Source organism: Squalius cephalus, assembly GCF_949319135.1.
Source record: "Squalius cephalus genome assembly, chromosome: 13".
Taxonomy (NCBI): domain Eukaryota; kingdom Metazoa; phylum Chordata; class Actinopteri; order Cypriniformes; family Leuciscidae; genus Squalius; species Squalius cephalus.
Window position 1 is genome coordinate 13405605 of NC_137134.1, and position 27041 is coordinate 13432645.

The 27041-nt window shown below is 39.8% G+C and overlaps 1 protein-coding gene across 1 annotated transcript; it reads left to right on the forward strand.

Annotated features, from left to right (window-relative positions):
• Nucleotides 1-10050: 10050 nt before the first annotated feature.
• On the forward strand, nucleotides 10051-26608 carry LOC307169590 (adhesion G-protein coupled receptor G7-like; the record flags this gene model as incomplete). Its single annotated transcript, XM_079890324.1, has 10 exons — nucleotides 10051-10209; nucleotides 11791-11833; nucleotides 17937-18094; nucleotides 18557-18721; nucleotides 19346-19458; nucleotides 19558-19889; nucleotides 21060-21141; nucleotides 26050-26208; nucleotides 26306-26465; nucleotides 26561-26608. The coding sequence occupies 10 exons, from the start codon at nucleotides 10051-10053 to the stop codon at nucleotides 26606-26608; spliced, it is 1419 nt and encodes a 472-aa protein (XP_079746450.1).
• Nucleotides 26609-27041: the final 433 nt, after the last annotated feature.

The following is a 27041-nucleotide window of genomic DNA, read 5'->3' on the forward strand; positions in this document are numbered from 1 at the left end:
ATAAAAAAAATCTAAAAAAAAGTTTAAAGGGGGGTCGTTGGTAAATTGTTGCCATATGGCAACAATATGCAATCGTGGAAAGTACCATAAAATCAAAAAAAAAATTAAAAAAACTAATTTTATTTAAAACAAGACTCAACAAATCCATCTCATACTTAGTGAAATGTTTAAACAAACATTTATACAGTAAAAACATTATATAATTTCAACAGTTATCTGAAATGTCTGGTAATAATAACCAGGAACCTGGAACCTGTCTCACTGAAATACACTATTCATTTGTTTCATTTCATTTAGTCATTTTTTTTGCTGTTTCATTTCATTTAATTCTCTTCATGACTTGTGAAAGTCAGTGAAGCAGAGGAAAACTAAACACTTGGAGCACTTGCTTCTTACAATGCCCTTACATCCTGGGATTTTGCATCTGCCCTTCTCAGATGCATGCAAGGGCCAGTGGTCTGTGCGGTCTCTGCGGACAGGATCTGGCGGGACAGGATCTGGGGCCCTCTTTTATTTTTCCCCACCACAACAGCTTGTGGAGGTCTAATGTTTTTACCTTTAAAGTATAAGCAAAAGTTGTAAACATAGTCTCAGAGTAGTTTCATGCTATGTAAGTCAATGGGACTCCATTAGGTTGAATGCACCAGGACGTTTCCATAGTTGCATATAGTTGCCATATGGCAACAAATGTATTTTAGCATATTACAAAAAACTTATAAAATCAAAACTGAATTTAATGTTAAAAAATTAAAGTTTACTTACCCCAGATACTGATTTAATTTTTTTATTTGATGAAATTTTTTTCCAAAATTCTGAATAAAAGGCTGTCTTCAGGAGCCCCAGACAGTGATGTTTGCATGTCAATGTCCATGAGCAAAAAGGACTGGCAAACAGGATATCCTGGTCATGTGACCTCATAAATTGTATTTTCTTAAAAGTTAAAGCCCCCTTTTCACAACTAACTGTAAAAACATAGATTTTATATCACAGCTTTAAAAAAAAATTAAGATAAAGTAATTGTTGCCATATGGCAACGCTATGCAATAGAGGGTTAAATTGATCTCAATTCACAGTCGGTGTCTTTATGTATTCTTCATGCTAGAAAGTGCTAAATCCCCACTTTTACAAAGGTACGTCGAGAACGGTGTTGTGCCGAATTTCGACCCCAGCCAAATTATTACCCCCCTAGTAGGTTTAGGATTAGTTGTGGGGGAGGGGATAGAATTAGGGGTGGGGGTTAGGCTGCAAAAGATGAGGTAATTTGATCGGATGTCATGCATTTACGGCATTTTACCTGATAGAAATACATGCTCAGTTTTAATGTTATTTTAAGGTGGGGTAGAATTCAATGAACAGCAAAATTCAGGATTTGGTTCGCGTACGCCCTTCTGTCACCTCCCATACCCCAGTTTGAGAACCACTGCCTTAATCTATCTTTGTAGCGACCTTGGGTGTTGGAAAGGCACAATATAAATAAAAATGATCATCATTATTATTATTAATAACCACCCAAACACAATACAAACTGCAGGATACCAGTGCTCTGTGAAAACGTCGGCAATTATTAAAAGGCTGAGGCATTTTTACACAAAAACAAACATATTGCACAAACTTTCTATTTGCATTTGAAATTGAACTCAAACGGTTTCGTTACTTTCTCAGACAGGTGCTTCATATCCCTCACTCCGGTAACTGTCCATGCTGGATCTGTCCCTGTTGTTTTAAAAAGTAATCACGGAAAGCACAATAAGGCATTAGCATGACCGCATCTAGCTAGCCAGGCCTTTCTAGTGTATCAGCTCCGAGAGAAGCCTCACACGCACTGCTTCCCTTTATCGCTAGCCTGCTGTCTGATAGAGATGGGCGCGCTAAAAGAATTGCCCATAGCATATTAGATTTGAGCACGCTGATTGGCTACAGTTTATGTCAAACATTAATTTCTTAAATCAGCAATTGGCTAAGCTGCTCCACAGATCCGCCTTCCTGGGGCGATTTCTCCAGCGCCCCAGAGCTGATGAGATGTGCACACAGGGGAAGGGGATGTGTAGAAAAAGCAGACATTTTGAATTTCTATCATATTTTCACATATACTGGGTGCATTTAATATTTCAACTAGACAAATATTGACAATTTGTATACATGATTTATGTATGTATTTACTTAATTATTTAATGCATGTGGCTCATAAACTGTGGTCTGGCTCATAGGTGGGAGGCGCCCTAGCACCCTCTATTGGCCAGCCGCCCCTGGCAGGAGGGATCCTGAACTTGGAGATCAGGAGTGGGCAAATAAACTGAATCTATTTTTAACATCACGGTTCAGGAATTCACTGATTCTTTCTCGCTATGTATTGTTGTGTGTGAGTAGGTGGGCGTGGTCTGATCAGCGGCGCCAGCTGCAGCTGATCAGCTGATCAGCTATGCCTATTTATACTCACAGGTTCGTCTTGTCTTTGTAAGATCGTTGTTGGATGTTCCCGGTGTGTTTGTCTCCTGCCTGTCCTCGTTTCTACTGTGTTTGCATCTGTATCCAGTATTCCTATTCTCTGCACTCTGCCTGCTTCCACAGAGGTTCTGTTCTTCGGGGCCACGAGTCCTGGCAGCCAACGCATCTATATCGGGAGTCGGGAGAACTATATATACCTCACCTATCCTCCATCAGCCTGCCTCCTCATTATCCACCCTCACCTCTTCTACGAGCCTCTGTATAACTAAGGATCAGGTAAGAAGAGAACTACAGAGAATCAAGGTGAAAAAAAGCTACAGGGCCAGAAGGTATTGGCTCCAGACTGCTCAGGGACTGTGCAGACCAGCTTTGTCAGGTGGTTCTGTACATTATTAACCGGAGCCTTTGTCTGGAGAAAGTTCCTGTTCTATGGAAAACTTCCTGTATGTTTCCCGTACCGAAGATTGCATAACCGAGGGAGCCTAACCACTTCAGACCTGTGGTGTTAACTTCTCACTTGATTAAAATCATGGAGAGACTGATATTGAACCATCTACGACCCCTGGTGAGCCCGAAGATAGACCCCCTGCAGTTTACATTCAAACCAGGCATTGGGGTGGACGATGCTGTCATCTACTTACTGCACAGATCCCTCTTGCAGCTCAAGGAGCCCAGAGGCACTGTGAGGTGCATGTTCTTTGACTTTTCCAGTGCCTTTAATACAATACAACCGTCACTGCTGAAAGGGAAGTTGGAGGGGGCGGGGGTCGACAGTCAGCTGACTGTGTGGACCATTGACTACCTCACAAACAGACCACAGTACGTGAGGCTTCATGGCTGTGTGTCTGAAAAGGTGTTCTGCAGCATAGGGACTCCAGGGGACAGTGCTCTCTCCTTTCCTGTTTACCCTGTACACATCAGACTTCATTTATAACACTAGCAGTTGTCCTATCCAGAAGTTCTCAGATGACACAGCTATTGTTGGACGGGTATCGGATGGAAATTACCTGGAGTATAAGAAAGTGATCATGGACTTTGTTGATTGGTGTGAATTTAATCACCTTCACAGCAATGCTACCAAGACAAAATAATTGGTGATTGACTTTCATAGAAAGGCCTCATATGCTGTATCGGTAAACATCCAGGGGCTGGACATTGAGAGGGTGAACGTGTACAAGTATTTGGGTGTTCATATAAACATTACATTGGACTGGTCAGACAACATGAGTGTATAGGAAGGGCCAAAGTCCCCTTCATTTGCTGAGGAGACTGAGGTCATTTTGGGTGTGTATAACACTACTGAAAACTTTTTATGATACGACAGTTGCATCAGTAATTTTTTATGCGGTGGTCTGCTGGAGTGGTGGAATCACACAGAGGGAAAATAAAAGGCTCTAAAAAATGATTAGGGGGCCAGCTCTATCATGGACTGTCCTCTGGACTCAGTGGAGCAGTTGGGTGAGAGGAGGATGTTGGCTAAGCTATCGAACATCATGAACAACCCCTCCCAACCTCTGTATGAGACAGTTGGTGCCTTAGGTAGCTCCTTTAGTCAGAGACTGTTGCTCCCCCAGTGTAAGAAGGAGCGCTACCAAAGATTATTTGTTCCAACAGCAGCTAGACTTTTAATATGAGCATATCTTAGTATTGACACTACTATGGGACCAGTTTTTTTTTTATTGAATTTTTTTAGGAGAATATATTTACCCATATACTTATATTTAGGATATGAATTTATTTATTAAACATTTTTTTTTCATTTATATTTAATGATATATCTGTTATAATGTTTTTTTTTTTTTTTTTTTTGGTCTCCCTACATAATTTATCTTCAGAATACATAGTTGCAATATGTTTTTTGTCTTAATAGGCAGTGGGCCTAGTCCGTCTATCTCGTAGTTGATAGTTACCCAGCAGCTGTCTGGTTCATTTTTCTTAATTTGGCTGTATGAATAATTCACAAAAAGATTACCGATTGTTTCCAACGCCAATTGTTGCACATTAAAGTATAAAAATAGATTTAATTTTGCTTGCTGATCACAAGCGTTGGCTGAAGTGAGATCCAATCAAAGCTTGTGTTGTTACCTTGTTGAATTGATTTGGCCAGTCACGATATTCGTTGAACCGCCGTCATTCTGAAGCCATGAGTCTATAACCCAACCTGGAGAGACCTGTGTATCTCGGCAAGACAACGTCAAGGTAAGATTTGTTTTACAATGATTATACACCCCTATATCTTAATGCTTTTCATATAAGTTATATTTAAAGACTGCAAGCTATACTTCGCCGTGAATATATGCGTTGTCGTTGATAAGAACAGTAGGCTAACGTTAATCCAAAATAATAATTCGGTGCATACACAATGAATTAGTCAAAGAGTATTAAAGTATGGGATTTATCTTGATGTATCTTTTCTGTACGTCTTTGTAGAGCGCTTTGAGATGCAATTTTTAAAGGTGCTATATAAAATAAAGTTTATTATTATTATTTTATTTTTATTTTTTAAGTTAAAAAAATGAGCCAGACAGCTGCTGGGTAACTATCAAATCAAAAACTAAACGAGATAGACGGATTATATACTGTTATTGTTTAGCACTGTTTTCCTGCCTCGTTTAGCTCTGTCTGTGATGTAAGTTTAATTGGAAATGGATGATTATTGGACAGTTATTTCCTTGACTGATGGATGGATGGTTATTTCCATGACTTTCCCCCTCCAGCAATGATCCCGCCCTGACTCTGCTTTATAAACCAGAGAGTAACAAGAGTTCATATTAGTAGTTAGTTTTATATTTGTCGAGTGTAATGGACCATTTTCTGCTCTTAATCTTTACTGCAGGTAAGGTTCACTTTTGAAATGGTTCACATTTTTGAAAAATTATATTTTATTCATATGTTATGTTATGTTATGTTATGTCCTTAAAAATGCTATGCTATGTTTAAAAAAAAAGACATGAAATGACATGTATAAGCAAAAACAATGGGATTTTTTTTTTTTTCATTTACCAATCATGCTTTTTTCAACCAAAATTTGTATAAAGATGATTCTCAACTATGTTATGAAATATATTACGGAATTATTTGATTTACCATTTTACTATGCTATAGGCTATGTATATAAATGGGTAGTGCCATTCAATACAATATACACTGTATCTAATTTGCAGGTTAATGTGTTCTTGTAACCATGTAATAATGGGAGTAATAATTGGTAACAATTCCATAATAATATCTAATATTTCACATGAATATTGATATATAATTACTTTCCTTATTCACTTGTTGTGTCCCCTAGAATGCCTGATAAACATGTCCTGGTGTCCTCTGCAGTGGACATGTGTGAAATCATGCCATGTTTTGTAACAAAAAATCATATCTTGATTAGAAACCCCATAACATTTTCCTGTGATGTTGATTTATGACAAACAATTTGAAAATTAGTCAGATGTAAATGATAATTATAAAATGTTATCATATTTATCTATGGCCTTGGTCGATGCATCCGAGAATATGCATCCTGCTTCAGTGAGTGAGGTTGTTGTGTACGTACGGCAAACATGAAGCTGTTTTAAGTCTTGGAGTGAATCTCTCCAGGCTTCCCATATGCTTAGCTTGTCTTCTGGGAGAGATGTGTCCCAGTCTGACAGTTCAGAGGTAAGTTCTCTGAGAAGGGCTCTTCCCTGGATCGTGACTGGTGCCAGTAAACCCAAAGGATCGAAAAACTGTTGGCAGTGGAGAGGACTCCACGGCGGGTGAATGGTCGATGCCACTGGTGTAGTGCAGGGTATACGCAGGTATACGGCGTATACCCACTTCTTTTTCAGTCGGCATTGCGTATACCCACTTCAAAGTCCCCTCTGATGTGCATCATTTACTAGCTAATCCAATCTCATATGAAAACACCCAGTCAGGGCCGTACACACCATTGAGGTCCCCGAGGTCCGGACCTCAGTAAAAAATTTTTTAACTTGGTGCTGCAATGATTCGCCCATCGCAACGATAACTGACCTTCTCATCTGAGCTGCTTCAGCACTCAAACACCCGCTCGTCGATGTCAAAATGTTTGAGACCAATCAAAGCAAGCGGGATTTATGTTCACAGAAGCACGAGCCGAGCGCGAATCCCAATGCGATGCTTCACGGTTCACGGTTCACGCTTCAGTTAACGATCATACAAGTAGCTAAACTAAACAGCTGTTTTTCGATAGAAGTTTTAAATGACCGACAGAAATAATCAGTTTGATAATAATACAGTGGAAACTATAAGCTCAATTTAACAACACAAGCACCCTATTAAATATATTGCCATTATTATAAATATAATGTATAAATGTATTTGTATAATGTTACATCGAATGTGTTCGAATATTTCCCCAGTATCAGCACTGAGACTTTTCACTGTTTGTATCACTCCGCTTGTCTGTGTTTGCGCAACTTGCATCATTAAGCCAGAACAAGCAACAAGTGACTGTCTTTATGAATGAGCAATTGAACCATTGATTAAATGAACATATTAGATTTAACTCGATGCAGAGTAAGTGAAGGTGTCAATCATTATCTCCCACAGCAGACCTAAGCTCCGTTGTGTGGGTGAAGTTTCTCCACTCAGATCTAGGTCCTTGATTACTGGAGCACAATCTTCGGGTGGGGAAACTTCCATGACTGTCTGAGCGTTCAAAGCAAACTTGTGTAAGCAGATGTTTGACTCAGCTTGTGAGGCCTGTGTTTGTTGGAGAAAATCGATTGCCTCAGCTTCAGATGGTACGGATATCAAGCCATCATCAACATGGAAATGTCTTTCCACAAACCTGACAGTATCAGCACCATACTCTAAAGTTGAATTCCTTAAAGGACAACACAATAAGACTGCTAAATTTGATCACTAAATTAATGTCAGACATTTTTAAAGACCAAGGTGTTGTTGTTGTCATGGTGAAACCTCCAAACATTTGGTATCTCTGAAAAGCCCTAAATGTGCTCTTTACAGGACATCCAGACTTAGTGTCAGAGAAATTCATGAAATATAATGTCTATTCCTGGTGTCACCATTATGTTCAGTTTGTTTCATGGACTTTTATTTTACATTCACCAGTTTCTGTATCCCTTTGTTCATTTTCCCACCACTCCTTGGTTGCCATGGTTTCTGTCATTATGAGTTATTTTTGTATCAGCTGTGTATCATTAATTACCTTGTTTGAAGTCCTATTTAAGTTTTACCTTGCAGTCACTCTTTGTCCGGTGGCCACTGTTGGGTTAACTTTATTTATCGTCTTTGTCTGTATTCCTGCATGCACACCTGGGTCCCAGGAGGATATATTATTATTTATTAGAAGTGAGAAGTGAAATGAGAAGAGAAGTATTTCGTGTTAAACAAGTTGTTTTTTTAAATAAAGCTGCTCTTAATTTTCATTGATGACTGATTATTGCAGTGTTTGGACATTGCCTATTATAGACAAATTTGGCATGGACCCTCAGATCATGGTTCCGATAAAATGTACCAATTTTGGGTCTTAACCTTGTTAAGTCTGTGACATCGTAACTTTTGAACAAAGATGAATAAAAAAATTGGTATAGTCATGGCTGTGCGGCTCAGTCCAAAGATCATCTGAGCCAATTTTTTTATGAATTGGGCAAAATTTGAAGGAGTAGCAAAAAAAACCCAGAATACTGTACTTTTCAAAACGGCCACTACTGTAATGGGCAACTTCTTAATGTAAGATGTTAAATGTAATCAGCATGATGAGAGAAATCAGGTGTACTAAGTTTCATTTTTCTATATCAAAGGGTTCACAAGTTATAATCATTTCAAAAGTGAATATTTGAACTGGTGGTGGCTCTATAGAGTTGGTCCTAGAGACAAAATTGGTCAGATTACTATTCATGACCATCTCTAAAAGTGTACCAAATATCATAATTTTCCAATATTCCATTGATAGGGCTGCCATAGACTCCAATTTTGGAATAATAATAATAAAAGTATAAGAAAACTAACAATTAAAATAGGGGCTTGGCCCCTAATAATAATAATAAATAATAATAATAATAACAAAATACATAAATTGGAAATGCTAAATCCTCTTGATAACGATAGCTGATGCTTTTGACAATATCTCTGGATACACAATATAATGGTCTATCGGCGCAACAGACCGTATAGTGTGAGCACATAAATCATGAGCTTTGGCTTTACATCACATGCAATCTACTAATACAGTATGATTTGGTAACCTTGCTGAAATCACACAGGTGTATGCCCAGCCTAAGGCACGATACAAATCGCCATAAACAAATTGCTTGAAGGCAACTGTGTGTGTGTGATATGTTTGAGTATACGGTGCGAAAAGCGAATATTCACAGTTGTTATCTTGGACTGTTTCCAATCTGACCCATGGAAATTACTTTCATTGATATAGTCCAATGTATTCAAGTCATATTATTTGGTGTTATTTGAGTGAGGTTTTTCAACTCTTTCAGATAATCCTGCCACTTAAATTTCTCTTAAAATCAAAACAAACTGCAATTGGTTGCTTTTCAACTGGTTTACTGAATCTTCTGGTCTAAATGGCTGGTTCTTGGAACAAGTTGGCAAGCTGGACTAGATTAATACAGAGAGTCTGGCTATGTGACTAAAGACAAATGATCACAGGTTGATACTTTCCTCTTATTTTTTTGTCTCTGTAAACAGCTGTTTTTGAACAGACTTCAACAGCCATAACTTGTTGTCGTCAGGATAACAAAAGTTGTCCTCAAGAAATGTGCCTTTTTAATAAAGAAAACAAATCAAATCTCAACATCTTAACTACAGACCAGACATCCACAGCGCGCCCGAGTCTGGTGTGTGAAAACAAGGGTACCTTACTAAATGGGATCTGCCTCTGCCCAGACGATTGGACTGGAACTACCTGCAGCATCTGTAAAACCCATTTAAAATATTGCATGGTATGTAGACTTAATAATCTTGCTTAAGTTCTCAAGGTTACTGACAGTCTTGTCTTTTTTTCCAGCAAATTTCTGCCCTGAACAAAACCCCACACAAACCAGTGAATTCACCTTTCCAAAAACAGTCTTAGGCCAGTTTGCTTCCTCAGTTGAGCGATGTCCATCACATACACCAAATGGTACTTCAGTCACTTACTATCATTCTGTATTTACAATATACTCTCAAAGTATGAATTTACTTTCAGGCCAACTCAACATTGCACTGACAGACGGCAACATACATTCTGTCGGGTTATGTCAGATCAGTGTGTTACCCTCTTTTCATCAATTGGTGTTCGTTGGGTCATGGAATCTGAGAAGTGACCTATTGTCATCTGGTGGTGGTCCGTTTTGGTCGGTGCAGTGTGAATTGGTCTTTAAATATCTCTTCATCTAACATTTATGTTTTTCAGCTGGAATCCCCAAAGCTTCAGCCCTCTGTAATAGATCTACTCACTTATTTGATTCTCCAAACACTCTAGATTGTGGTTTGACCCTGGACACTATTAATTCAGATGTAAGTAATCAATGTCTTTATTGTAATATATAGTCATATAAAACTTACATGAATTTTCCTCAGATGAAAAAAGAAAAGATGAAGATTCCATAATTATTATTATTATTTTTTTAAATGAAGCTTTCTGGAGCTACTCAAGCCGAAGTCCTCAAATTAGCCTCCAGTACCCAGATCCTCACATCCATACCGGAACGGCTAACAGCCCACAACATCACAAATGCTGTAAAAATAACCAACATCCTGCTCTCCCGTGATGAAACTGCACAAAGCACGGTACTTATTAAGCCTTAAATAGATTTTAAAATGTAACGTCTCCTGTCATGAGGGACATTTCCCGATTATTGCTGCTTCTGTTGTTGATTTTTACTGCTGCTGTTGATTATTGCTGATGCTGCAACAGAGCAAGTACAGTAAATTGCTACTGCCAATAAATACAGTACATCGACGCTGCTGTGGCATGTAAGACATACAATGCACAAATAGCATATACAATTAGCTGTAGCAGATCTATACAGGTGGAGCTGGGGAAGGTGGAGGGTGAAGATGAACTTCAAAGTGCACTGCAAACTGCTATAGTGAATACACACACACACACACACACACACACACACACACACACACACACACAGAGAGACACACAGACACACACACACACACACACACACACACACACACACACATTCATATACATTCTCACCATGGGATACACATCTGTATTATTGTTATTGAGTACGTTAACATGCAAGTTCTTAAGCTGATTATGCTTAACAAGCTGACAACGCATGTGGTCATGCAAACGCGGTAACCCTTTTCTTTTATTGGAGGAATGTCCTAAACTGCTTAAGCATAAACCGGTCGACACTGGTAGTTTTTTGTCTCTTACTCCGATTTCGCACGGCATATAAACGCATTAACCTGTTTTCTGTCGGCTGATTGAAGTCCGAATGTGTGAAATGTGGCAGGAACGTATCCTTAGTGCAGATTTAAACACATCCAGACAGAGTGAGCATTTTGCAGGAAAGGAAGGAGGAAACGCAGACTTTCATGACGCAGAAAATGATAAAAATGTCCTCTCATCTCAAGTGGTTCAGTCAAAACACTGCATCTGTAACTGCATGAGAGGATAATATACGTGCTGTAAGTTTCCCGCTGACATGTTGCAAGCTTTATTTAACATCAACCGACATAACAAATGAAATACTCTGAGTCAGATACGCAAATGATTGTTTTGACGTCACACAGGGGCATGACCTGATTTATTAATGAAGTCATGTAAACGCGATTTTTGGCTGTCAAAGTTTTTTATTTTACCCACATCAAAAATTTCACTTGTACCTGCTCAAAACCATTTTTTTTATTCATGATTAATATTGCATTGCATAATCAATTTTATTTAGATTTATTGTTCAGCATTACTTGAGCATTTTATAATTTAATGGGTGAATGATGTCTTCTTTTTAACTGAGTGACTATGAATGGAGTATTTTAAATGAATCATCGGAATGCAGGGTGGAATGCAACCGTCTAGCAATTCGTATGCCAGCTCTATCTGTGCCTTTAGATGTAAGAAGCATTGGAAGGGATTGGTGGTCAGTGCGCAGAACGAAATATCTACCCCAGAGATATGTCCTCCATTTTTCAATACTCCACACACTAGCCAGTGCTTCCCTCTCCACAGTTGAGGACTTTCTTTCGGCTGACGAAAGATTTCGAGAGGCAAATGCCACTGTATGCGCTCAGTACCAATAGCGTGTAGCTGAGAAAGAAATCTCTGGTGAAAAATGGATCTGCAGCACACTCTAATTGAGAGACTTTCACTTATTTTCACATGACGTTATGTAAACCTCGCTCCAGAATAAGACGATATCAGTCCGCTTCAGCTATGTGTCAGCATCAGGTCAGTAACTAGTTGGCATGTCTGTTCTTCCTATGTGGAGTAGCGTATCAAATGAATGAAAGTATGAACCCTTTTAGTTTAAGCTAATGGGAATAGCTTTTATACACAGCAGTTCTGTTGTGTTTGTTTTATGTTTGTTCTGAGAATAGACATGACCTTGTTTTCCTCACTTGAATTCCTAAACAACTTGCAATATTCTAAAATTATCATTTTACAGTTTATCATAATCTAGCGCTAAGACCCAGAATCTGCCCTACCTTAATTTACGGCCATGAGCCGCTACTGAACCAATCACATTACAGTATTTCGTTTAGAGTTGTGCGATAGTCAGTCACTGTTTGCGGATAACATAGAAATTAACGAGAAGTATTCAGCGCAGTAAAGCTTCTCTTTTCTCTCTTTACTTTTGTAAAGAGAAACTTGTTTTTTATCATTTGCATGTTGTTATTTCCATATGCAGTAAACATTGCATGTCAGTGACTGATTTTCCAAACTTTGCATAAAAATAGACAGCTATTCTAATTTGACTACTCCAGGTACAACACAGAACACTGTACTGTACATCAGCGGTTCTCAAAGTCACTGGTAGTCTGACCATGACCAAAAAAATATTGGGGGATCAGGGGGTCCACGAAATAATTTGTTACAGCCTACCATTTGTTTTCCGGAGTATAGGCCTAAGGCGTGTTTTCTTTATCATCTGAGATATGCTATTTCTTCCAAAGTGACTTATATAGTGAATTTAACGTCAAATAATCTAAAAAAGTAGGCACTTAAAGGTATCTATAGATAGATTGAACAGATTAGTCCAAAAACGTTGATTAATTCAGGAAAGAAACAAGTTGCTGAAACCGTTCTTTGATGCTCATGGACACAGAAGGATTGCATTGGCATTTGACTGAAATGTAACATCTATGCAAAATATGAAAGTCTATGCAAAATAGATGAGGGCTGCCCATAGACTGTAAAAAATATGGACAAAGCGTCTGTGACGTCACCCATAGACTTTCTGAAGAACGGTTTTGAGGCCGTTTATGGGGGGTATGGGCGGCGCCATCTTGGAAAATCTTGGGAAATCCTAACCCCGCCCGGTGGTATGATGTGTTGTGTCAGATCATGGCCGAGACGTCAAATTTGAGGAATTCCACTCTGTGCAGCCTATGCTCGTTATCAGCTGTCAATCAAGTCAATCAAAGTTAACCATGCCCGTATTTGTCATACGATCTAAACTAACGAGTTAGAAAAAAATTCACCCCCCTCACAGTTGTCAGGCACTCGGAACCTATTGAAAAATACAATAAAAGTCCATGGGACCAACCTGTAAAAACATGAATTTATGCTGTGAAAACTGACATTTTAACATGGAGGTCTATGGACATTTGCTCCCTTTTGGGACCTGCCCCTAGCGGATTTTCGATGTATTGCAGTTTTTCGCACTTCCGGGTAGGCTTCATTTTTCAGATTAGAATGTTGCCGCTTGGGGCTGCCATTGGCTGTGGCGCTTCTTCTTCCATGTCTGAAGTAGTGCGGGGAAAGGAAGAGCAGGGAGAGCGGTGTCGCTGTCTTTAAAGAGAGCTAACCGCATCCGCAGCTCTCTGGCAGTATGGATACTGATGAGTCCATGTCCACAATTAACTCCACTGGCTGACAATGTCCATTTGTTTTAATTTGCCATAGCCATGTTTCTGTGATGATCGGCAAACTTTGGCGAAGTGCCCTATTTTTCCACATGAATTGATCGCTGGACATGAAGGTTTGTTAGTCAGGTGGTTGTTGGATCTCCAATGGTAACATATTGCGTTGGCAACTGGCCGATCTGACGAAGAGGAAGATGTTATCTTTCTGTCCCATAGTGGTTGTTTTGCATTACAGTGGCCCGTATTTGTGAAGTATCTGAAAGAATCTCTGAGTTCTTTCATGCAGTCTCCATTTGCACTGCTATTGAGGCAGCTTTATATAGAGTGAGGTCGGGTTCGAGCAAAAGTCTGTCCGAACGCGTTTGTACTCCACAAGTTGATCACGTAGGATTTGTTCTTCCATGTCTCTAAAATCACATGCAGCTGAAAACTCCCCTAAAGCAGCCAGGAATTGATTAATAGTTTCATCAGTCCGCTGTGTCCTTTGCCTAAATTTGTGTCTCTCAGTGACAACGTTAACTGCAGGAACGAAATATCTTTTCAGTGCAGCCACATTGGTAGTATAAGTATTGCCCGTGTCTGGTAAGGTATAAAACATTCTTTGTCATTCTGTGCCCAAAGCATGTAGCAGAACAGCTCGCTTTCTTTCCTCCGGCAATGCGTCACCAGTAGCACTGATTGCAAAATAATCATCTATGCATGAAATGTAACATCTATGCAAAATAATCCTTGAAACATTTCTCATTTAAGGCCATTCTTGTTTGGAATATGTGATTGTGTATTGTCAACAATAAGCATAAACATTCTGCATTTCCATTTTTTAGTGTGGATCAGTCATTGCAACATTTAAACTGATTATCATGTTTAAGAATCTATAATCTGCTTTGACAAATAATTTTTGCCACTGCCCACTGACATGCTCTTAAAGCTACTATTATCAAAAAATATTTGGCCTTCAAACACCTTAAAATGCATGTCAGATCAGGAAAATCAGGCATGCCCCCGAACCCCCTAGCAAGATAACTTTTGGAACCTTTGTATTTATAAAACCCTGCAAATGACCCTGCGGAGACCATTTGTGCAATGATCAATGGTAAAAAAAACAAAAAAAACAAAAACATATTGTGTTCATTAACCCCACCCACATTAACTTTGGGCTCAGTCTGACACTGTTATAAATATGAGGGGGTCCTTGGGCATTTTCCCCCTGTAAGGGGTCCCTGGCTCTAAAACGTTTGAGAACTCCTGCTGTACATAACCTAGTGCACAGGTCCAATTTTAGATTCTGCAAATGCAACTGAACCATGCAAGCACTATTTGCGTTCTTTTGCTAAAGTTTTTCTACACAGCATCCACAGTGATCCATAGTCACTCACTGGCCAATTTATTTGGTACACCTTCCTAGAAAAGGGTTTAGCCTTCATAATCAGAACTGCCTTAATTCTTCGTGGCACAGATACAACAAGGTGCTGGAAACATTCCTCAGAGATTTGTCGGCTGCATATCCATGATGTGAATCTCCCGTTCGACCACATCCCAAAGGTGCACTACTGGATTGAGATCTGGAGACTGTGGAGGCCATTTGAGAATAGTGAACTCACTGTCATTTTCAAGAAACCAGTATTCCACCGGATTCCAATCTTCTATTCTCCAAATTTGGTGAACCCAAACAAATTGTAGCATCAGTTTCCTGTTCTCAGCTGACAGGAGTGGCACCGGTGTGTCCCGGTGTGTGCTGATTCAAGGTTCGACGTGTTGTGTGTGTTTAGAGATGCTCTTCTGCAGACCTCGGTGGTAACAAGTGCTTATTTGAATTACTGTTGCCTTTCTATCACCTCAAACCAGTCTGGTCTTTGTCCTCTGACCTCTGGCATCAAGAAGGTATTTTCGCCAGCAGAACTGCTGCTCACTGTATATTTACTCTTTTTCAGAAAATTCTCTGTAAACTAGATAAAGTTGCCCTTGAAAATCCCAGTAGATCAACAGTTTCTGAAATACTCAGACCAGTCCATCTGGCACCAACAACCATGCCACATTCAAATACACTTAAATCACCTTTCATCCCTGTTCCGATGCTCAGTTTGAACTTCAGCAGATTGTCTTGACCATGTCTGCACGCCTAAATGCATTGAGTTGCTGCCATGTGATTGGCTGATTAGATATTTGCGTTAGCAAGCAGCTGAACAGGTGTACCTAATGTAGTGGCCGGTGAGTGTATATCAGACTCATCTCCTTTATAGACCCAGAACTGTGCCCACAACATATTATAATGCTACTCTATCAGTCCAGAGTTGTTTTGAGAAACTCTTTCTCTTCATTTTACAGGATGTTACAGTCTTAGCAGTCGCCACAGTCAGTCAGCTCCTGAGCGCAAGTCATGAGATGTACTCTTCTGTCGACCATGCTGCAATAAATGAGTAACAAAACAATTCACACTCACTGCACTGACACTGACATACAGAACCATCTCAACCAAATTCATAAGCACTTTCTTTTTGACCGGCTGCCTGACTTTGCATTTTGTTTGTTTAGACTAACACAGACTCTACAGAAACTCTCTCTGCGTGAGAAGTCAAATCCATTGCTGGTGCAACCGAACATGGCAGTGCAGTCACTGAAGGGGGAAACTCCAATCCGACAAGTGCAATTAACCTCTTTTAAAGGCAAGTTTTTGCCCATTTTGAAGCTTAAATATACAAAGAAAAAAAAAGGTACATTCACGCAATATCGAAAATTGAGAGATTACGAAATTATGAGAGTCCTTGTGTAACTGGTAACTACGTGTAAACTATTGTACCGGTATTGTACCCATTGCAACTTAATTTTGGTGTTAATAGTGTTGCATAGAAATGCATGATTCTGAGTCCAAAGATAGATGTTTTACTGTTCAGTTAGGTCAATATTTATCCTCTAATAAACCGCTTAATTGTGGTGTCCCCCAGGGATCAATCCTTGGGCCGGTGTTATTCTCTCTATATTTACTTCCTCTGGCCACTATCTTTAAAAAATATGGTGTCTCCTTTCATTTATATGCTGACGACACCCAACTTTACCTTCCCCTGCAATGCAATAATGATTCCTCTCTTCAGCCACTGTTAGACTGCCTGAATGATCTTAAGGCATGGCTTTCCCTCAATTTTCTTCATTTAAATGAAAACAAAACTGAGTTTATTCTGTTCGGCCCCAAGGAAAACTGCGATTTTGACCTTGACCTCGGCCCTCTCACCCCTTATAACTCAAAGTGTGTTAGGAATTTGGGCTTCTTACTTGATTCAAATTTAAAATTTGATAAACAGATCTCTGCTGTAGTCAAGTCATGTTTTTACCAACTCCGCCTTCTCAGTAAAGTAAAATCCATTCTTTCAAGAAATAACTTAGAAATAGCCATTCATGCTTTCATTACCTGTAGGCTTGATTACTGCAACTCATTGTACTATGGCAGTACTCAGGCATCTATCTCCCGCCTACAGCTAGTTCAGAATGCAGCCGCTAGATTGCTTGCAGGGAAGCGTAAGTTTGACCATATAACACCTGTTTTAATGTCCCTTCACTGGCTACCTGTCAAGTACAGGATTGAGTTTAAAATTTTATTATTTGTTTACAAAGTTTTGAATAATCTGGCACCGCAATATTTAACTGAACTTTTGGTTCCATATACACCATCTAGAAACCTGAGATCCAGTGACCATGGCCTCCTAACAGTCCCTAAAGTAAAACTAAAAAAACGAGGCGATCGATCCTTTGCTGCCGCAGGCCCGAAGCTATGGAATAGCCTTCCGATGTTTATTAGGCATGCCTCGTCTATCTACATTTTTAAAACTCAGCTAAAGACTCATTTATTCTCCATGGCTTTTAACACTATATAGCTATTTTAGCTATATTATTACTGCTCGCTTGTTCTTATTTTTTGTATTATATATGCATGCTGTATCTGTTTTATTTGTTCTACTGTGTTTCTTTGATTGCTTGTGAAGCACTTTGGTCAACCTTGGTTGTGTTTTAAATGTGCTATATAAATAAATGATTGATTGATTGATTGATTGAAAACAAAGATGTGAACATTTCACAATATTATTGTTTTTACTGTATTGTTGATCAAATAAATGCAAACTTTGTGAGCATAAGAGGCATTCAAAACCCAGAAAAATTGTATTCCAAACTTTTTACAGGTAATATATATGTATAAGGGGTAAAGCTACAATGAATATCATTTTGGATAGTTAGCGTGCTCCTAACAGTCATATTTATCTTCATTTCTTCAGGGCAGAGTGATAACTTTTTAGCTGACAGAATAAAACTGGAAACGACACAGGCTGAGATTTCCAAAGATAACATTGACCTTCAAATGAAAGTCAATTTCAGTGAAGGTCTACTTTCCCCCTTGTTTTATTTTGTGATTATTCCACATGAAATTATCAGTTGAAAGTGATATTTTAACTATAGTAACTTTGTCACTCTTTCTGTAGATTTTAATGAAGATGTTGGGTTTGTCCTCTATAATAGCGATCAGTTCTTTCAGACAAAAAGCTTTCAACCTTCTCTGGATACCAAGAGAAGAGTAATATCTGCTAACCTTCAAGAAAATCTTGGATTTGTCGACATTGAGTTTGCATTCACACCATCGGTGAGCAGCTAGTCCAACATTACACTTTCTTCTGGGCACACTTTTGTGGTTTGTGCCTTGCTGTAGCTTATTAATAATGAAATGAGAAAAAAACTAATTTCTCAGGCCTTACACTCTTAAAAAGAAAGGTTCCAAAAGTTTTTTTTTTCTTCTTTTTTACAGTGATGCCATAGAAAACCAATTTTTTGGTTATGTGAATAGTTCTTAACTGTTTTTCTTCTTAGTGTGAAGAACATTTTAATATTCTAAAGAAACTTTTTCTGCTGTAAAGAACCTTTTATGCAATGGAAAGGTTCCATGGATCCTTAGATGCCAATAAAGAACCTTATTTTTAATAGTGTACCGCAGGAATACAAGCATTTTTCTAAAGAACTATGAAGTGATGTTCCTCGTTATCAAACACATTGAAAGAGGTCGGCACAGGTATGGTGTTTATGAATTAATACATTGTTGAACTTTCAGGTTGATTTCACACTGTCCCTCAACGACTTTGCATGTGTATTTTGGAGTTACACTGAAAATGACTGGAGTCCAGAAGGCTGCACCAAAACAAATAACACTTCAGGTCTTGCAGTATGCAGCTGTAAACCGAAAGAACTTGAAAATGCAAACTTTGCCATTCTGATGGTGAGATATACAATATTTGTAACAGGATGTAAATCATTGATATTTGACTATACACTTTAAACAATAAAGGTGGTTTTCAGAGCAATGCCATAGAAGATACATTTTTGCTTCACCAAGTAACCTTTAACTGAACAGTACTTAAAAGAACAATTTGTTTTCTTAGTGTAAAGAACATGTTTTAATAATCAAAAATAACCTTTTTCCACTACATAGAATGTTCTGATCAACAGAAAGGTGGCAGAAAATAATGGAATGCCAATGAACCAAAAATGCCAATAAAGAAGCTTTATTTTTTAAGACTGTAAAGTCTACACTCTTACAATTAAATGTTCTTTATTGGCATTGGTGGTTCCATGAAGAACTTTTAACATCCATAGAACCTTTCAACATTCTTTATAGTGAAAAAAGGTTCTTCAGATTAAATGTACACTAAGAAAAAATCTTTCTTTTTAATAACTGTTCACTTAAAGGATTTTTGGGAAACCTAAAAGGGTTCTTCTTTGGCATCACTGCAAAAAAAAAAAAAAAAAAAAAAACCTCTGCATCCTTAAGTTTTAGGAGTGTATGATGCTGTGAATTAATAGCAATTTAACTAGAATTTTATGCAGCTGCCTTTTTCTGCAGACATTTGATATCAACTATCAGTATTCTGAACCCTTGCACTGGATCAGCATCACCGGCTGCGCTCTTTCTATATTGGGTCTGTTTGTCACAGCTGTGTACCAAATCATAACCAGGTAAAGGATTACACTGTTGCTTACACAGCTAATGGCAGAAATGGCTTTTTGCAGTGGTGAAGCATTTTTTATAGCTTATATTCATACACTTTGCCGCAGGAAGTCAAGAGGAGGCAATCCTACTCTGCTAATGGTGAACATCTGCATGAGCATGGCAGTTTTCTACCTTCTCTTCATCTTCGGCATAAACAACCCTGTCCAACATCTGAGTGTGGCAAAGCTGTCTGGTCAGAACATAGTTCCTGAGTCAGACCATCACAAGTACCCAGATGAGGGTCCCTGTACAGCATTTACAGCTCTGCTTCAGTATTTCCTGTTGGCCACGTTCACTTGGAACACTCTGTACGGCATTAATGTGTTCCTCATCTTCAAAAACGGAGTGTCTGGAACACCTCCATGGTTTCCAAAGGTCTCCTTGGCTACTGGATGGGGTACATTGAATTTATTTACAGTATGGGTCAAAACGATACATGCTTAAATGCAGGGCCGTAGCTAGAGGATTCGGGGCCCCTTGAAAAAATATTGATGTGGACCCCCACCACCCTCCACCAATATCACATACTGTACAATTAGGGCTGTAAGGATATGCGATATGAAACCGAAATCGCGACACTTAGACCCACGAACCTGTGTCGCGGTGTGAGAAGGCAGAATCGCGACACACCCTTTCCAACTCCCAGAGTTATCCTTCCCGTCCAGATCCAATGCTACCACATCTTTAAATTACTATTATTTTAAGTTAACATTATAAAATATGTAGACCACAAAACTAGTTGAGGATAAATTCTTTACAATTGGGCAATCCGTTACGGACGTGACCGCTCTGAAAGCGACACTAAAAGACTGCTTTTCACAGAGACCTCTAAAATTTTCACCGAGACCTCAAACAGAGAGCACAAAGCCTTTCTATAAAGTGAATTTCGTTTTGTATTAATTATTGAGCATTATCTATTTTAACCATGCATTTCAAGCATGTCGACTCATTAGGCCTATATAATCGCCAAAAGGTTTACAGTATGTTTTCGAAGATAACAAAGGTTGAAGAGGCTTCAGAAATAACTCATCTTCCTTAAACTAAAAAACAATAATGACTAATGACTCAGCGAGAAGATATTATAAAACTGCATTTCAAATAATTGTTTAATTTTATTGATCAAGTTGCTTTATTGCATTGTACATGACTGAATTAAATTTTTTTAAAAATCTGTATTTTCTAACTACTTTTCCAAAAAAGAAAGAAAGAAAGAAAGAAAGGTATATATATCCTTGTGTATATTGTTATCAATAAACATTTTAAAGAAAATTGCAAAATAGTTCTCCGACTGAGCGCAAAACCTCACAACACCCACCCCCTGTCTGGGATTGGTTGGAACACTATTTATTTTGGTTGAGTGGTTGGTGAAACCAATTGTTTTTGTGTGCAGATCTCAGAGCCTAGACTGCCTACAGAGACGCGTTTTTTTGACGGCCTGGTTATGGGGCGGGCAGCTAGCGGATCGTTAGGAAAGATTAGATGAATGTGATCATTTATGTTTGGGCCTTTTTTGGGCCTGAAATCGCTGATACAACCTTTAAGTGTCAATAAATCTTTTTCTCTTTAGGTCTACCTGCTGTTATTGTTGGTATCTCATTGGGTTTCACCTACAGTGTGAAGGAGCCTTTAGGTTATCGCCAAGAAGAATTGTAAGTAACAAATATTTAAATTTGTAAAACTTAACTTTATTACTTTAATGCCCAGTTTCACAGACAAGGCTTAAGCCTAATCTCAGACTAAAATGCATGTTTGAGCTGTTTTAACTGAAAGCAACTTGCACTAACATAAAATATGTCAGTGCCATTGTTTTGTCTAAGAGTGCTTTCACACCTGCCTCATTTAGTTCGGTTGAATCGCACTAGAGTTCGTTTTCCCCATTGGTGCGGTTCGTTTGGGCAGGTGTGAATGCAGCAATCACACTCGGGTGCGCACCAAAAGCGGACCAAACAAGCGTACCGCGACCTCCTCGAATAGGTGGTCTCGATACGCTTTGAAACGAACTCCGTAGTGGTTCGTTTGTGTTGAGAACGTAATCCAACCTCGAACAGAACCAACTGCCAAACAACTGTGCATTTTTGGACTAAACCAGTTGCCGTTGTCAGCTGCGCTGTGCATTATGGGATGAGGAGAAATGTTTGTTGACAGCTTGCAGACAAACTTGGAGTTGTGAGGAGGTGCGGAGCCTGATAGAAATTATTAACATTATTTTCGAGCCACATCCTCGCTTCATTCTCAAATATTATTGTTTGTCTAAAGTGGTGTAGACAAACTATATAATAAAATATGACCAAGGATACAATCAGCCCACGCAGTTGTCTCTCCATAGTAAACAGCGGCGTGTTGTCTGCCGGATTTTCCACCTCTTTGTTTACTTCCGGGAGTTCTTTTGGAATTTTCCTGCACGTTAATTCTGACCAATCGAAGTGCAGTTATGGAAATGCGTTCAAGACACATCTGGCCAACGACTGATGTGGGTGTTGTCACGTGACTGCATTTTGAATCGTTTTATGAACTCATAAATTGATTTGGACCAGAGCAATCAGTGTGGTGTGAAAAGGAAACAAAACGCCTGAAAAATGCTACAAAGCATAATTTTTCGCCCTTGGTCTGGACCAAATGAACCAAACTACAGGTGTGAAAGCACCCTAAAGATGCACACTAATGTTTTAGTCAAAAGTCTTGTGGACACATATTTAGTATGTGTTTATTGTGTTAAGAGTTGTCATGACAGAAATGCCCTAATTTAAGGCCTAGTCCTGGCTTAATCTAAGACCTATTAAAGGGATAGTTCACACAAAAATACAATTTCTATGATTAATTACCCTCATGTTGGTCATGTTGTTCATGTTGCTCATGTTGCTCGTGCTCATGTTGTTCCATGTTGTCCTCATATTGTTAATTACCCTCATGTTGTTCCAAAGGTCAGGTCAGGTTATACCTGCCACCTGTAACCATGTAACCCAGTGCCACCTGCCTCATGCAGAGAAGATAAACTCTGTCAAAAATCTCTTTTGGGAAAAGGCTTCAGGAGTAAACCTTGATGAAAAATCTGGAGCTGGAGTCCCATAGGCAGCGCATGGTTGCATGCAACCTCGCTCTGGCAACTCCTGCGATAGGGGACGGTTGGATCAATCAGCACCATGGAGAAGGGGGGACCTGCTACTTGGGCAACAGCTGGTCTTTCATATTACCCTGCCCTGGCTTGCGCCCTGGAGAGGACACTCCAGCTTCGCTTCACAGTGTCGAAACAACATGGGAAGCAGCAGTCTACCGGTTATAAGCTTCACTGCTCGATTAGTGTAGAGTGTGGCGCCAGCGGTTGCTTCCGACAGTGGGAGAGATCTTCGCATCTCATTGTCCGCACCATGACAACTGGACTTGATGACCTCCTGAACATCAGTGACGTAGAAAGACAGCGGTCATTAACGACAAGCTACTGAGACTGAAGGTAGATATAGCCGCTCTGCAAGAAACACGCCTGGCTGAATCGGGATCTTTGAAGGAGAAGGATTACACCTTCTTCTGGCAAGGAAAGAGGGCTGAGGACCGCAGAAAGTACGGAGTAGGGTTTGCAGTGAGGAACACCTTGTTGGAGATGGTTGAACTAGGTGACAAAGGATCAGAATGCCTGCTGACTCTCCGCCTCCATACCTTTAAGGGGCCAGTTACACTCATCAGCGCCTATGCCCCAACCTTGACCTCCACTCACCAGGCAAAAGACGAGTTCTACACCAACCTGAATGACGCCATCAAGAACATTCACAGCAGTGAAAACCTCATCTCCTTGGTGCCTTCAATGCCACAGTAGGAGCAGACCATAACTCTTGGCCTTCCTGCTTGGGTTCCTCTGGAGTTGGCAAGATAAACGAGAACGGGCAGCGCCTGTTGGAGCTTTGCTCTTATCATGGCCTCTGAGCGATCAACTACTATTTCCAGACGAAGCCACAACACAGAGTGTCATGGTGCCACCCTCGATCCAAGCACTGGCACCAGCTAGACATGGTCATCGTCAGACGTACAAGCCCAAAGTATGTGCTTCTCACCCGCTCATACCACAGTGCTGACTGCGACTCTGATCACTCACTGGTATGCTGCAAGATCAAGCTGCTAACAAAGAAACTACACCGCTTCAAACAAGAAGGGAAGCCACGCATTGACACGACTAAGATGCAACATCCAGAGAAGCTTGAGGAATTCACATAGTCTCTTGAGGATGCTCTGTCTGTAGGCTACCCATATAACACTGCTTTCGTGTCATGGAACCACCTGGGTGAGGCAATTCAGAAATCAGCTCTTGCTACCTATGGGAGAAAGACCTTCAAGGACTGCAACTGGTTTGATGTTGCGGAGGTGTAACTGGTTCAAGTCTGCAGAGTTGACCCCTGTTATTGAAGCAAAGTGTGCTGCCCTTGCTGAATACATGCGTTCACCAGGTTGAAAAACCCTTCAAGCACTCAGATCAGCCAGGAGCAAAGTACAGCAGACAGCAAGAAGATGCAACAACGAGTACTGGCAGGAGCTCAGTCATGACATTCAGAATGCAGCAGCAACAGGTAACATCAAGGGCATGTACGAGGGCATCAAGAAAGCTCTCGGACCAACTCAAAACTGCACCCTGAAAACCAGCTGCGGAAAGGTGATCACCGACAAAACCAAGCAGATGGAGAGATGGGTGGAACACTATTCAGAGCTCTACTCCAGAGAGAACATTGTTGTCACCTCAGCACTGACGTCATCAATCCTCTACCCACCATGGAGGAGTTAGACGCTGAACCAACACTGGCAGAACTCAGCAAGGCTATCAACCGCTTAGCCTGCGGCAAAGCCCCTGGGAATGATGGCATCCCCCGAGACCTGATCAGGCACTGCAAGACCACCCTTTTGCAGCCTCTATTTAACATCCTTTGCCAGTGTTGCAGTGAAGGTGGTGATTCACAAGACATGAGAAACGCCAAGATCGTCACCCTGTACAAGAACAAAGGCGACTGCAACAACTACAAAGGCATCTCCCTCTTGAGCATCGTGGGCAAACTTTATGCAAGAGTGATGTTCATGCATCTTCAGCAGCTGGCAGAACACGTTTACCCGAGTCCCAATGTGGCTTTCGAGCAGAACGTTCTACAGTGGACATGATCTTCTCCCTTCGCCAACTACAGGAGAAGTGCAGGGAACAGCAGAAGCCCCTCTATGTTGCCTTCATAGACTTGACTAAGGCCTTCGACCTGGTTAGCCAGGATGGGCTCTTCAACATCCTCCTGAAGATCGGATGCCCCCCGAAGCTTCACAGCATGATCAGATCTTTTCACGACGGTATGAAGGCAACCATCCAGTAAGATGGCAGCATGTCCGAACCATTTGACATCAAAAGTGGTGTGAAGCAAGACTGTGTCCTTGCTCCAACCCTCTTCGGCATCTTCTTCTCCCTTCTTCTGAAACATGCTTTCAGGAATTCAACTGAAGGGGTGTACATACACACAAGATCAGATGGCAGACTCTACAACATTGCAAGACTCAGAGCAAAAACCAAGGTGCGTGAGATCATCATTGGAGATATGGTCTTTGCCGATGACGCAGCAGTCACCTCTCACACTGAACAAGATCTACAGTGTCTGATGGACAGATTCTCCCAGGCCTGCAAAGACTTCAGTCTAACCATCAGCCTGAAGAAGACCAACGTGCTGGGCCAAGATGTGGACACACCAACTGTCATCACCATCGACAAATACGAACTTGAAGTGGTCCACCAGTTCACCTACCTTGGTTCCACCATCAGCGACAACCTGTCCTTAGATGCGGAAATCAACAAACGCATCGGAAAGGCCACAACAACCCTAGGAGGACTGACCACTCGCGCCTGGGAGAACCCCAAGCTGACCACTCAAACCAAGATGCCAGTGTACAAAGCCTACATAGTCAGCACCCTCCTGTATGGGAGTGAACCCTGGAATGATATAAATGATATATTTCTGTCCCTCCATTGACAGTCTATGCAACAACCACTTTGACACTTCAAAAAGTTCATAAAGAGATCATAAAACATATCCATATGAATTGAGTCAAAATTTTGTATGAATATTCAATGATGAATGAATTGAATTTAGGCTTTTATTCACATAAATATTCACATATTTAAATTTTTTCTAACTCATAACATTCAAGAATGAACCTCATTGGTTCTTTCTGAAGCTCAAAAGTGCTGCATAACGTGCATTGATGAATGATTATATGTGAATAAAAGCCTAAATTAAATCTGTTCATCATATAAAGTGATGGAGTCTCTTCAGAAAGTTTGGACTAAACCGTTCAATTCATATGGATTAGTTTTATGACCTCTTTATGAACCTGTAGAAGCGTCAAATAAATAGTTTCGTGGACTGTCAATGGAAGTACAAAAATTTCTCAGATTTCAGTAAAATATCTTCATTTGTGTGTTCATCAGTTCACACTTACATACAGGGAACTAACCCTTTAAATGTTTTAAATAATATATACTGCAGTGATATTGCATTGTTTTCTCTGGATTTTAGTCGTTCAGTTGTCACTCTTCTTTGATGCAGTTGCTGGCTGGCTTCACTGGACCACAAACAGAAGTTCAGTATGTGGAAACCCATGTTTTGGGGATTCTTGCTCCCATTAATGCTCATGCTGCTCTCAAGCATGGCAGTACTGGTGCACTTCTCTCACAACATCTGCAGGACCAACCCTAACTTAAACAGGTATGTTTACTTTGGGACAAGAAAAGCACAGTTATCAGTTATCAACCAAAAGGAATTTATGAGAATATATTTAACCAATAACACTGTTGCTGTTTAGATCACGGAAAACTCCTCTAAAGAAGAAGATTTTGAGTAGTTTCTCTCTGGCAGTGATACTCGGCCTGTCCTGGGTCACCGGCTACATTTTGATCATCAGCCATGAAACAAATCTCAAACTTATTCTGAGTGTGGTTTTCTGTCTCTTAAACACAACACAGGTGTGTTAATGCACATTGCACAAAAATGCACAAAATCTTATAATGGATTATAAATGAAATCAGCAATGTTTCTGTTTTTCTTTCCATTTCCAAAGGGTGTTCAGATATTCATTTTATTCACTCTGAGGCCGTTATTAAACTAAAAACCAGCATTTCTGGACGATCTGTGTGCATCAAACATAGGCTTTCGCAGTAAGACTTTCCCTTTATGAAAAAATAAGATACCAGAAAGCAACGAAAGCTGATCCACTGATTCTGAATTGGCCTGATGGGCCATCAAAGGTAATAACCAAAAGATGATTACTTTGAGACTTAATTTAATTTGATTCATGCAATGAATGATGACAAGTAGGAATATGTCAGATATGTTTAAGTCAGATATTTTTTCTTGGTGTTCGTACTAGCAATTTTATGTGTATGTTTGAATTTTGTGCGTGTGTGTATATATATATATATATATATATATATATATATATATATATATATATATATATATATATATATATATATAAAATGTGTGTGTGTGAGTGTGTGTGTGTATGTACACAAAACTGATTTGGCTGATTTCAATCTTTA